This window comes from Thermobia domestica, chromosome 3 (genome assembly GCF_964235325.1).
Source record: "Thermobia domestica chromosome 3, izTheDome1.hap1.1, whole genome shotgun sequence".
NCBI lineage: Eukaryota > Metazoa > Arthropoda > Insecta > Zygentoma > Lepismatidae > Thermobia > Thermobia domestica.
The window spans coordinates 26,248,535-26,262,621 of NC_137456.1; the positions used below are offsets into that span (position 1 = coordinate 26,248,535).

Consider the following 14,087-nt stretch of genomic DNA (forward strand, 5'->3'; position numbering starts at 1 on the left):
TGTCAGCAGGTGAGACAACTTTTAGCGGAGGAGGAACCGTGTGGCGGTACTCCATCGATTGACTCTTCGTTACCGGGTCGTAATGGTGTATCCACGACTCGTCGTCGGCGATGAATGTTCCTGGGTGCGCACAACCTTCCGCAGTCAGAAATTCAGTGACAGCCCGCTGTTTCAACCGGACGTTACCACTGGATGCCATGGATTTGTTCCATTACTCTGGAACGAGAAGAGATAGGAAGGTGAAACAAGTGACATTCTATAGCTTAAACATCATTCCATTCATGATAAACAGTTCAGAATATTTGCAGTACTATTGGCCAAGTAGTACTGCATCTGTCTCATCCTCCCTATAGTCCGACTTGAAGGCATTACTTTCTGAATCACCCACATATATAGTAAGTATCTAAATCTCTAAAAGAAGTCGTGCTTGACTGACTGATTGTTTATCAGTGCCCAGGCCAAACCGCTTAAACTAGAAACTTGAAATTTGGACAGAACATAGGATTTGTTGTTACGTTTTTTAAAACTCACGCTTATAGTAATATGCATTAATCCTTACACTATACGGTAACCTTACATGTTAAGGTTCACAATGGCACTGGTGGCCTTATTCTTGTTTTGTGCAGGTTAAATGGTAAACTTGTTTGAATAATTTGTGTAGTTCACTTGATAGTATAGTTGCATCACAAATATTATGCCTTACTTCATTTCTTACTTTGCACAGTTATAATCTATCAAATGTGCTGTAAGTCCACGCCAAATGTGCTTTGTGGTAGACAAACACCGTATGCATGGGTTTTCTTGTGATTCTCCTGTTTCTTCCCACTTTCTACATTTCACCATTTCATTCTCTTCTCCTCACTACCGTCTTCTGTAGCCTATGCGGCATAAGTGTGGGACATAAAACTGAAATATTTCATTTCCAGTGTGCTATAATGTATCATTGTTATTACAATTTGTTTTACTCTTTCATGAGGTACGTAACAATCGATAATTTACTTTTGGAAGCCTATAAACAAATAATATTTGGTAGTGTAATCGGCTTTTTTGGTACATTCAAAATGTAAACAAACGTGCCTCCACACGGGCTCATACATACCTTTATAAAAATTTCCAGTTTTAACGTATTATGAGCTTCTCTATACTTGTCGAGTTCTGCTCTTTTTTAATGAGTGCGCAAAATACCATTAAAAGTAAAATAATATTTTCCCGCACCTAATGTATTGTCCGCTGCTGCTCTTAAGCCTCATGTGTTGGGAACGTATGGCGGCCTTGGAACAGGTGACGATCGAAGTTTGATCAGTCCTGTATATATTAAATAGGAGACGTTGAAGTATATGTAGTATAATACGGTAAAATAATCCCTTCTTTTAATTAAAATTACGAAATATTTAACTTCTTTCGAAATAATAAATCCTTATAGGATTAGGAATTCTAAATTACGTACTGTATATATTTATAGCTCTAATATAAGCAAGAGGGGTGAACAGTGTTCAAAAGACTGTATAGGTAAGAAGTCGTGAAGAGAGCCCCATGAATATAGCGTTTATGTAAACAAAATTTAAAATGGGACGTTGTAACCTGTTGAAAGTGATATTATAGGACAACCTAGGAAATTTGATAAAAAGAGGGGTCTCAACAAATTTCATTTCAAACCTCGTTTGGCATAAAACCTGGCTGCCACTTTGGCTCATGTTAAGGTGGATACTAAATAAAATTTGATCTTTTCTCATTGAATGACCATCGAAGGAGACCGAAACAGTTGTTAAAGTTGTATGGCTATATCTCAAAATTCGTTAATGCTAGAAAAATAATTAAATACGTATTTCAGCGTATATTAATGAATGGAGGGAACAACCTATTTATTTTAACACACCACAATCTTCTGTAGGTGCAAATTAAACAACTTACAGAGTGAAAAAGTAAATGAAATAGACCGGGACTCGAACCCGGGATCTCCGGCATACCGTGCCGATGCGTTAACCACTACGCCACTCAGTCTGCTTCCCAGAACAGCCAAACACACACTCACTCTTGCAGTCGGTGCTCTCCACTCAGACTACATGGCTTGTACCATATATGGACACTGGATTGTCCAAGCACAGTAGCTTAGGTTGTACAAGCCATGTAGTCTGAGTGGAGAGCACCGACTGCAGGAGTGAGAGAGTGTTTGGCTGTTCTGGGAAGCGGACTGGGTAGCATAGTGGTTAACGCATCGGCACGGTATGCCGGAGATTCCGGGTTCGAGTCCTGGTCCAGTAACGTATTTCAGCGGTTTATAAACTCCGTACAAGGGAAGAAAATAGCCGAGTAGGAAAAAAAGACTGGCGGTTGTAGTTATTAAATAAGATGGCCATATCTCGAAATCCGTAAAGGTAAGAGGCATCAAAATTGGTATTTAGGCTTCTATTTTAAAATAATTAAAGACGTATCTCGACATTTTGTAACGTTCCTCTTAGAAGGGGAAAGAAAAGTCGGGGCTGCAATTATTGTAATAACATGGCCATATCTCAAAATCCCTTGAGATTAGAGATACGTTAGAGAAATGAGAGGTTGGAGCCTGTAAGCCGAACAGATGCGGGGATCTGGCGGACAAAGTCTCCATCTAACCAAACTGTAATCAAGCAGTAATTCTTTTTAAAAGCGAAATATACCATCAAAACTAATAAAGCGTATATTTTAACGAGATACAGATAGAAATCATTGAATTGAAGGGAACAAAATTAACGAGAATGGTGTAGAAAAAATATTACATATAATAAAATATGTTTATTTCAGGTCCGTCCTATTCCCATAAATGCTGCCTTAAATACAAATGCATACATAATAATCTACGAAATGGAGAGGAACGATGCACGGTCTGGTAGTTATAGTGCCTCAAACTCACCAGGTCCAAAGAATGTAACGCAGAAACCTGCCACAATTACCTCAGCTTCTCTTGTAAATGGTGTTGGTAAGTATTAAAATGTAGATATATAATTAACTGCTTCCATTTTGTGCATAAATATGAATCCGTTAAGAAATGTCGATCTGATAGACAAGAATCATGAACTAAGGATCACTTCTGATGCGAGCTGTACTATGATTATATATACATATAGTGTTCTTCTGTATCAGCAAAATATTAAGCGTGAAATCTTAGAGAGCATGTATGTTTGGTTTTAGATAATTAATTTTTATAGTGAGATTCGGTTACTCCTTATAAATAGTGCTTTTCGGATAACAAAATTCTAAATATTTTGTGATTGTGATTATTGAAAAGATGTCTGAAGCGTAATTTGAAAAGTTTTTTTAGAAATTGGAAGTCGTGTTATGATGTCAGTATTAAGCTTTAGCTTAAGGAGAGGTAATTATGTTCGTAAAACTCTTATACGATACATAGTACGTTTTCGTACCATAATACAGTGTTGTATTTAACCGTTTATTTAGATGCTATAACAGGCTTTTTTGTTTGTCAAGTCAAACATGGATCAAAAAGCACTCCAGATGGTCAACTTGGTTGGCGCCAAATGGGGGTGGGGGAGTGTGACATCACATTTTTTTTCTTTAGGTGTTTTTTCCGGCCCTTAGCTTTCAAGATATCAGATTAAAGTTTTGCATACGCATTGTGTACACCTCTAATTATTTACTTTTTTTGAAATCTCTTCATCAACCTGGGCGCGGGCTTGAAGAGTCTAAAAGTTTCAAAAGGGTATTATTTCGGAAAATTTCCCGGTTTTTCTCTAATTTCTCGTTTCTGGTGCATAATATAAGCATGTGAGTGGTACCCTTTAAAAAGTTGCTTTATTCTGAAGAGAATGAGGTCCAGGAACAAATTGTCTTGTTTTAGGAAATCTATATATGAGATTTTCAGAAAAAATTCTCGCCCTTATAGTTTCCAAGATTTCACATTGAAATTTTCTGCACGTATTGTGTACCTATGTATTTTTCCAGTGATTTTGAGATCCCTACGTCAACCCAGGCTTGGGCCTGAGGGGCTCGAAAAAGAAATTTTATTAGAAAATTTCCCAAATTTTTCCTAATTTCCCGTTTATGGTATATGATACGGACGAGCGAATGGTACCATAGGAATGTTGCTTTATTGTTATTTAAAAAAAAAAAAAAAAAAAAAAAGTATGAACCATGATTCTACAATGAAGCAGGACCTGCTTGACTGAAAGTAAAATTTACCTCAAAACCAGAATCTTGTAAGGATTAATATAATAATAAATCAAATTGTTGATTTTTTTATGGATGTAAATATAGAAACAAAAATGATATTTTACCTTTTTCTTTGGGTGGGGGGTGTAAGAAATTGTATCCCATTTCTTCAGACTATCATCACATTTGGTACTGAACAAGCTTCATGTATTGGAACCGCGGTGGCTTACTGGTAGAACGCTTACTTCTGGTGTATGGGTTCCCTGGTTCGATCCCAGCTCGCGCCAAGTAGGTTTTGTAGTTGATAAAAACCGTGCGCGAGGATGTCCTTGGGTTCTCCCGTTTCTTCTCACTTCCCTTATTCCATTTCAATTACCATCACCACCGTCTCTCTTAGCCTCGGTTCATAATCGTGGGACGTTATGAATTTTTTTTTTTTTTTTTTTTTTTTTTAACGCATACGTTGACTACTAAAATGATGGGAAAATCTCCAGTTATAGTTGAAACGTAGATTTTTCAAACATTCTTTACAAAAACAGCATAATTAGAATTAAATTCGTATTTAGGTACCTCGGGTAAGAATTTGATGCAAATCATAGGAAACTTTTAGCGTACGAATAACTCAGAAGTAATGGGAAAAGCCTTTTGAAACAAATGAAAGATGAAAAGATCAGATGATGTTGGTGGAAACTATTTGTATTTATTATTCTTTATTATGTGTTCAATTGATTTGTATTGTTTCACCGTGATTTGTTCCTAATACAACACAGATGTCTGTAGCTCTCACATAAAACTATTACTGCAACGTAAGAAGTAATATATTTACATATTGAAGATCTGTAAATTGTTTCGTTGTATGCCAGTTCAGTTTGATCACCAACACACATTTTTTTTTCTTTTTTTTTTTTATTTTCAATATAATATACCAAAGTACTGAACAGAAAAAACGAAAAAAAAAAAAATACTAACACAATGAAAGAAGGTAAACATTATAGCTATTCAAATTCATAACTTATGAAACAGATACCCAGTATCAAACTTGCATCACAATGTATTGTATGAAATGCGTGATTATTAGAGCCTTTCAGTTTCAAGTGTGCCCTCGGAAAATATGTGAAACATCCTTCGGCCTCACCCCTGCCCAGGGTTTGCCCAAGTGGGCCCAGCCCGAAAAAACCCACCGGGTTTTTTCGGGTTGGACCCACCTGAAAAAACCCATCTTAAAACCCACCTGGGTTTTTGACTTTTTTGTTAATGTATTATTGGTACAACTAAGGTGATCACATTAAAAGTTATTTTTATCAGGTTTTAAACTTTCTTTGGGCGAATTATATGCTTTCATGTTAAGATAGACAACAATATTCAACATAAGACCTTTATAAAGCTCTAAATGCACTGAATGAATAAATAAATAAATAAATAAAACCCTCACCTTAGCTTGAGATAATTGTAGAACAAATTAATGTGTGGATTATGCTTATAGCCTATTTGAAGTAAAGTAAGCGATTGTATATTTTAAAAAATACTTTCCATGAATAGTAGCTATGTTTCCTGACTCGGCACCGCCGAGGGACTTATCCCTCATGCGTTGACGGGTTTAAGGTCATAGGTGCCGGTACTAACAGTAAATATGTAAATACATTAGTAAAACTATTAGTATTGTTTCTTACCTTTGATGGTAACAAAAGTATTCAGTAAAATTTTGTTTTCCAACAACAACAGTTAAGTTCAGTCATTTGTTGCTAGCCTTCAAATAAGCATTCTGTAGAATCAACACTAGCAATAACGTAAAAATTCTTGTCAAAATTAAGAAGCTTAATGCTCGCAGCTCCGAAGACTACGTAACGCTTACTATTTTAAGTGCTGCATTCAAACTTCAGTATTAATGGAAGTTTCGATGTACAGTAAAGCAAGCTGCATTTTGAGGGAAAACCCGTCGTGGAAAAAGTATTCGCGAAATTCCCGCAATTGAACCCACAAAGCATCGAAAATGAATACTTCAACAATAAAACTATTTATTTTACGCTGGAGGATATTTCATTTCATTTTAGACATTTTGAAACATTTACTTTATAAAATATGAATTATAGGTCTATCTTTGTTAATTGTTTTAAATTAATTTTCGGAAAAGAAGGTCTTGCAACAAGTGCTCGGGTAATTCCCGTAATTGAATGCACAAAGCATCGAAAGTGAACTTCAACAATAAGACCATTTATTTTACGTTGAAAAATATTTAAGACTTTTTGAGGAATTATGTCTTCGTTTTAAATTAATATAGCTATTTGGTATTCATATTTGGCGAATACTGACTCGATCTACATTTGTTCGTTTGTCTGCCTTTACCACACAGTTCAACTTTCGGTCTTTTAAATTTTCAGGATACAAACCAGAGACACTATAAATTATCTGTTTAGATTTTGGCAGCATACCAACGTAAAATTACAAAATGGCGCGCTTTAAAAAAAAAAAAAAAAAAAATAGCTGTTATCCACTGGCGAAAATCCCGGAGGGATAATGGGGACATATCTCTTACAATCTTGGAACTGTCCCCCTCAATAATCCGATTGGAAATGTGTGTTTTAGGAAGAAATGTGATGATTTGTGTCCAACTGTCACAAAGGAAAGTGAGATGAAATTGATACCTCCCAGAATAAGCCTCAAATGTGATCGCCTCCCAATGTTGAAGACAACTCTGCTCCCCTACCCATGTTGTCCCTGAGTCCCACACAGGGGACATAAAATATTACGATATTATTATTACTTTACAACTTTAAAATCAGACTGGCAACATTGAAAACTGTTTACAGGGGATGATCATATTTGGATCATCCCTTGTAAACAGTTTTCAATGTTGCCAGTCGGATTTTAAAGTTATAAAGCAATAATAATGTCGTCATATTTTATGTCCCCTGTGGAGGACGCCGGGACCGACATGGGTTTTTCTCCTTCATAAATATTTTGTACATCGCATATATATATATATATATATATATATATATATATATATATACCGTCTTACCCGTCCCCCCAATGTTGAAGACAAATTTGCGCCGCTGCTGATATCCACGCTACAAAGTGCAATTTTAGGTCTTTCGAGTTGAAATTTTCAAAGAAGCAGCACGAGAGACTAAATTAGCTGTATATATTTTGGCGGCATAAAATTTCAAAATAGCGGGTATCCATGCTACAGGGTGCAATTTTCAGACTTTTTAGGTTGGTATTTTGAGGGTAGAAGCTCAAGACCTTCTAAAGTTGCTGTATAGATTTTTTCGGAGATCCAATATAAAATTTCAAAATGGCGGCAATTTTTTCAAAACAGCAATGAATAGAAAGTTGTTGCAAGTTGTGACAATGATACTCATAAAATGTAAATCATATTTTAACATTTTTACCCCAAAGAGATTGAAATATTTCGAAAAAACCCAATTAAACCCGAAGAAACCCAATAAAACCCGAAAATACCCGAAAAAACCCATATGGGCCCAGATGGGTTGGGTTTTTTCAAAAATACCCGGGTTTTTTCAAACCCTGCCCCTGCCGCACTCTTCCTTATGCTTTGGGGAAAGAAGTGAATGACCTTGGTTAGTTGGCCAGTCGCTTGGACTTGACGAATGAAGACCGTAGCCTATTTAGAATAGCTAACAAGACGTATATAGCGAAGTTCGTCAATCTGGCAACCCTGTCCACAACCAACTGTTGAAGGATCTTGGTCAAAGTAGTTTCTCCTCTTTCAAGGGAGGTACAGGAAAACATAGATCTACAGCAGCGCCAACAGAAGCACAGTTGAAGTAGAAAGGTTCTAGGACTTTATCATTTAAAATATTAACACATGCATTGCGTTAAATATTAGTATAAACTCTTTAAGCGAGATCGTGTTACACCAATGTGACTTTGCAATTAAATATTCATCGCAGGTAACGTCAGTATTTTAGAGTGAAATTCAATGTTAAATTCATGTGCTTCTATCCATGATAAAGAAATTTAGCTACGAGTGCTATGTTCAAGCTTACTTTCATGTCTTTTGTCACTCTATTAAAAATACAGCTACACAAGATGATAAATATTAATTCAAGTAATTGAAAAACAGTGGCTCAGTGTAAAAAATAGAATAATGTCGTGTTCCTATAACGTTATCCGACAGCCTCGCATTCTTAGTGACTAACGAACTGCCTACTGGATATTTTCCAAATTCCGAATGTTCATAGCATATACATACGTTATGTACAAGGGTGCTCTATCCATGTTGTATCTATTCCCACTAGTAGGCCCGGTAGCCTAAACTTTTGGTACAATCAGTGTCGAGTTCGAACGAGTTGTGACATGTCATTTGGCTTCCAGAAACAGAAGAGTGAGGACGTGCTAAGAGTGTCTGTCGCGCGGCAACATTGTTTTGTTCTAAGCTGCAAAAGTGTGAGAGAAGCTCACGAAATGTCGAAATCGGTCTTTGGCGATGAAGTGGTGTCATTGAAAACTGTTTTCAAGTAGTATGAGCGATTTTAAAATAGCAGGGAGTCGGTTGAAATGAGCAACGATTGAGACGTCTTTCGACGTTAAAAACAGATGAAAACTGCAAAAAAAAGTGGCACAAATGATTTGTTCAAACAGGCGAATGACTATTTGAGAGCTTTCCGAAGGACTAAATATCTCATATGGGGCCATGAGAAACATTTTAACCGCCGTTTAAATGGGCAAATGGCTTCCTTCTTCACCACGAAAACGCGTCGTGCCTCACCTTGCTTTTGGTCCGCGAGTTTTTGGCCGAAAAACTTATTCCTGTCTGTTCGCCTTCGCTGTGCTTTCCAGATATATAGCACCATGCGACTTCTGGCTCTTCTCAGAAATTAAAACCCTTGCTTAAAGGAAAACGTTTTGACACCATTCCTGACATTGAGAGAACAACGTCAGAGCAACCGAACGCTCTTTCAAAAGAAATCTTCCAGAAATGCTTCCAGTCATGGATTCAACGTTAACGAACGACAGTACTTTGAAAGAGATTAAGTCAAATTCCATGTAAGCTTATTACTTTGTTTCTAATAAAATTATTCACCTGAAGGAGATTTAAGTCAAATTCCATGTAAGCTTTTTACTTTGTTTCTAATAAAATTTTTCACCTGAAAGAGATTAAGTAAAATTCCATGTAAGCTTATTACTTTGTTTGTAATAAAATTATTCACCTGAAGGAGAATAAGTCAAATTCCATGTAAGCTTTTTACTTTGTTTCTAATAAAATTTTTCACCTGAAAGAGATTAAGTCAAATTCCATGTAAGCTTATTACTTTGTTTCTAATAAAATTATTCACCTGAAGGAGATTAAGTCAAATTTCATGAAAGCTTATTACTTTGTTTCTAATAAAATTATTCACCTGAAGGAGATTAAGTCAAATTTCATGTAAGCTTATTACTTTGTTTCTAATAAAATTATTCACCGTATTTTTTGAGCACACCTCGTAATTCGCAAAGCCTGTAGTGGTGAAGTCAAGTGGGCATTGTGCTTTCCGCAGATTCCTTTCTTTCCGTTCAGCGTCTGAAGCATACTTTACAGTCAGAAAACAATACCGCCTATGATTGCACATTTTCTAAGCTGTCTTGTGTGTACTTTTTCTTTATTATTAGTTTATAGTGTTATTGGAAGTGTACTGATACGAAATTGACCGAGTAAAAATAAATTGGAAGATGTTCTCAAATTTTTATTAATAAGTATCTCATTACTGTAAGTAGCTGAGTTTCTTACGGTGTCTGATGTATATTTTACTATGCGTCTAAATAAACCTCATTTTGATTCCAGGTTCATCGTCAAATGAAAGTATTCATAAAAAGCCTTCATCAATACCTGTTCCTCAACCATCGACCCCAAGACCTGGAACTTCACCGGGACTTCTGCCAATTAAGGAAAGGTAACTAGAAATTTTGTTCTAATATTTTGTGATAAATCACGTAATTTAGATCTTTGTAGAATGTAATGAACTGATATGTGATGTCATTTACGAATTAGGAGAAATTAAAAATAAATTTCTAAATTTGGTATCGATATACTAAGAGTTATATCAGAAACGTGAAATTTTGTATAGTTTTAGATCATTAGAAGCGAGTTCATGCTGAGTTCGGTGTGCTGAAGTTAACAAATTTGCTACGAGGATTTGGTTTTTCATATAATCTAGGCACAAATATTCTGTTGCAAGAATAAACTAACTTTTTGAGCACTTTGCACAACTATTTTTTATTTTTTTAAATACCTTATCCTCATCGTAACCCTATCATTTCAAGTTGTAGCCAAAGGTACCGTATGTATGTGAATCGAAGACGCCCTCAAATGTAAGAGGCACCCTTCGCAAAAATTAATGAGAAAAAAAAAAAAAAAAACTACATTGCATTGATTTTGAAGAATGAAAAAATAATAATGAACATGGGAAAACAAACAATGTTATGGGAAAATAAAGAAACATTGAATTTTCTGCTGGAATTTACGGTATATTCCTTTGCATCTGCTGGTACTTTTTTTTCCTATTGTAATTACGGTACAACACTTGCTTGCGTCAATTTTGAAGGGTTTTTATTTTGCGTAAAATGCACGACTTTAGTTCTGCATTCTGTTCGTACACAAAAAAAATACACACTCATCGTGACTAACGGGATTAGGAATGTTTGACATAACTTCATCTAATCTGACCTAAATTTGCATAAATCAAATCTAAGACGCGCCGTGATATTTTTTTTTTTGGGGGGGGGGGGGGTCGACAAAAAAGTGCATCTTAGAATCACGTAAATACAGCGATTTCCGCCTCGGGAAACAATTGCGAGGAACAAAGAATAATGATACTGACCCAATCTCTTCAAATAGAAGTGGAGCAGAAACAGGAGACAGTCAGTTCATCCAGGTCGCTTAGCCCGCCGGGAAAGAATGAAAAAAAGTCATAACAATAACGGTAAAAAGTAGGTATGTATGTAGGGCAAATAGAAATTTCTCTGTAAGTATGAGAATCTTGTTTCATTTCGTGCAGAAATTATAATAATAATAAAATGCAAGAGAAAATTAGGGAATTATTAGCTGATAATATGCAAGTTTGTCAACTCAGTCCTTCATGACAGTTTCAACTTTACCTTAAACTTTTCCTTTATAGCATTAGTAACATAATGACCAATTACATGAAGTTCAAAGTAATTAAGAATAACTTTCTTGTAAGAACGAATCAAATTTAGCTATTTCTTCCAAACAGCAACAGGTTAAAAAAAAAAAAAAAAAAAAAGTAAAAAAGAAAAAGAAAAGAACTTTATTTTCTCGGAAACCTGCATGAGGATTTGCGAGGGGTGAACAGAAAGTAAGGTTACAAAGCCTGCAGTGAAACGTGTATATATTATTTCATACAACCAATACAGCCAACAGATATTACATACATTAGGTTATTTTTCAACATAGTCTCCATATCGTGGATGAGTTTGAAGATTCCCTCCTGGTAAGACCCTGTCCTTGCTTGTTCAGCCACGTTGTTACGAAGTATTTCATTTTCTCGTCAGAAGCGAAGTGATGGCCTCCGAGGTGATCCTTCAAGTGCGGGAAGAACAGGTGAAAGTCGCATGGAGTGAAGTCTGGCCTGTAGAGAGGATGATCAATGATGTCCCAGCGCTTCTCATCGATAACATTTTTCCTACCAACGGCAAACTTTCGACACCATTCTGCAACATGTCGACGAGACATTACAACCTCTACCGGCTGCCGGTGAATTTCCAACCGCGGTTACATGTTTCACCCACAGAAATCGAATAATTGAGCAGACTTCTTCGAGAGACCAGTTTTCCAAATGAGTCGCCATTTGTGTTTACCTCCCAAATAGCGCCGTAGGTGGCAGGTGGCTGAAACACAGCTCAGTTGCCAACTCCATGTATTAAAATTACCGCTCACTCATTCTTCTATTATAGACGAAACTCCCAGAACTATCGGTCTCGTAACCTTAGTTTGTGATCCTCCCTCGCACATTCACCCATATTATTTTGTTCAATCCAGAGATCTATTATTTATTCGTATCCATCTTACGTTTGGATAGTTGTTTCCCGTTAAACGCTAAATATTCTTATCTAGACTTTTTATAGCAGCAAATAAAAAAATCTAATAACAGAGCTAGTGGAGACTCGAACGTCGGTCTCCTGTTTGTTGATCGATTGAACAGAAAAGGAACATCGACGAAGAGATAATCTGATTTGTCGATGATAACCTCAATTTGCACAGAGTAAAGAGTGACCACCAATCTAGGGGTCAGATTTTTAAAAATTTATTTCAGTTGTTCTTGTATAAAAGTATGTATCCCTCCTCGCTGGTCTAGTGGCTAGAGAGTGAGTCATCGCTGTATGTGGTCTCGAGTTCATTTCCCAGTGGAAAAGCTTTAAATTTTGAACGCATCATGGTGGCTGTAATTCTACCTTAAACTTTAGGTCCAAGTCTCATGTAGCCACTGTGCTGAAAAGGCCGCTAAACTTCAATAAACAAAAACAAATGAGCAGTGTATATGCGTAATATTTGCCTGTATTACATCTTCAGCAATGAAAAAAAGTTTCACTCAACTAATGCGTCCAGTCCTTAAGTTAATTTGATAAATGTTTCGACAACACTGTTTCCTTTGTCAAATCAAATTCTTCTTCTAGCCTAGAAGAGTTACATCCTCCTATTCACGTCTTGCAACAGATGGATTGTGTCTAGAAGATAAACAGTCCTTGACATACCTGTGCGTACAGCCTGTAATTTGGCACGTTGTTTCCTTAAAAGTGAGCACTGCTGTGCTGATTATTTAGTGGTAAGGGTTAAATCTAAGAAAACTCATTCATTCGTAATGTTTCCGAACATTTTAAGAGTATACAGCGTTTCATTTAGTTTAAGTTTTTTTTTTCTTTTTTATTCTTAGAAGAAAGTCAAAACAACGAGAAGAGAAAAGAAAATGAGTTAAGATGAGAGCAATTACGTTGTACTTATTTGTATTTATATTTAAATATTTCACGAAAAAGCCGGGAAGTTAACTCAGTATTCGAAAAATAACTGACGTTTGTAGTTATACTTGAAATATACAGTATAGTAAAACGTATGTGCAAAATTTCACGTTTCTGAGTATCATTAGTAGATGAATACCGAAGTTGGGAAATGATCAAGTAATATTTTACTAAACATTAGCACAGAGTAGATGTGTTTCTGAGTGTTCATTTATTGACATGGAAGGGTTAACAGCAAAACGGCTCGTGTTGGCAGCTATGGAAGGCAGCTTAATATGATTATCTTACTTGCTTGTAATTCCAATTCCTAATAAATCTTTGCACTTACAAGATTTCGACTCGCTGGGAGCCTTGGTCACGGAGGATAAAAATGGAATATAACCAAGAAAAACAAACAAAGATGTGGAAAGGAACGGTGCTTCCTAGGAAAAATAGTGCAAAGTCCGTTCTGTTTTATATCGTTTGTGTTTTATTGATTATCTTTCGTTTTTATTCTTTGTAAATAATACTTCAAGAGAGAGCAGAAAACTGCAAGTGCAAAGATTATTTAAGAACCTGCCATACTAAAAATAACACGAAATTTACAATTTTTATTTTGCTTGTTTTTCATAAGTGAAAGGATGATGAAATACTACTTACCACGATCATGGATAATGCTATTCTACAACAGAAAATATGAATCTGAAGAATTTTCAGTGCTGCCATCTATAGAAATTACAGTGTTACCAGAATAAAATTTCCCCCAACATCTAAGTTAAGGCAGCGATTAGAGGAACGAACTTAACTGCATTTGATTACGTATCATGTTGTCTTGGAATCCTGTGAACTACTTTTTAAATAATATTTGTATTTAGGTTATAATCAACAAAATAGTTTTAATGTACAGTTATTAAAATTAAATAATAATGTTATTTAGAGAATAGTTCACAGGATACTAAAACAGCATGATGCGTATTCAAATGCAGTTGAGTTCG

At 35.8% G+C, this 14,087-nt stretch overlaps 1 protein-coding gene across 5 annotated transcripts in view; it reads left to right on the forward strand.

Moving 5' to 3' along the window:
• scny (ubiquitin specific peptidase 36) overlaps positions 1–14,087 on the forward strand; it is a 76,186-nt gene that overhangs the window by 27,251 nt on the left and 34,848 nt on the right. For all 5 annotated transcript variants that reach the window (XM_081750564.1, XM_081750563.1, XM_081750567.1 and 2 more), the window contains exons 10-11: positions 2,779–2,953; positions 9,926–10,034. In XM_081750564.1, coding sequence (XP_081606690.1) covers positions 2,779–2,953; positions 9,926–10,034 — 284 coding nt within the window. The remainder of the gene's footprint in view (positions 1–2,778; positions 2,954–9,925; positions 10,035–14,087) is intronic.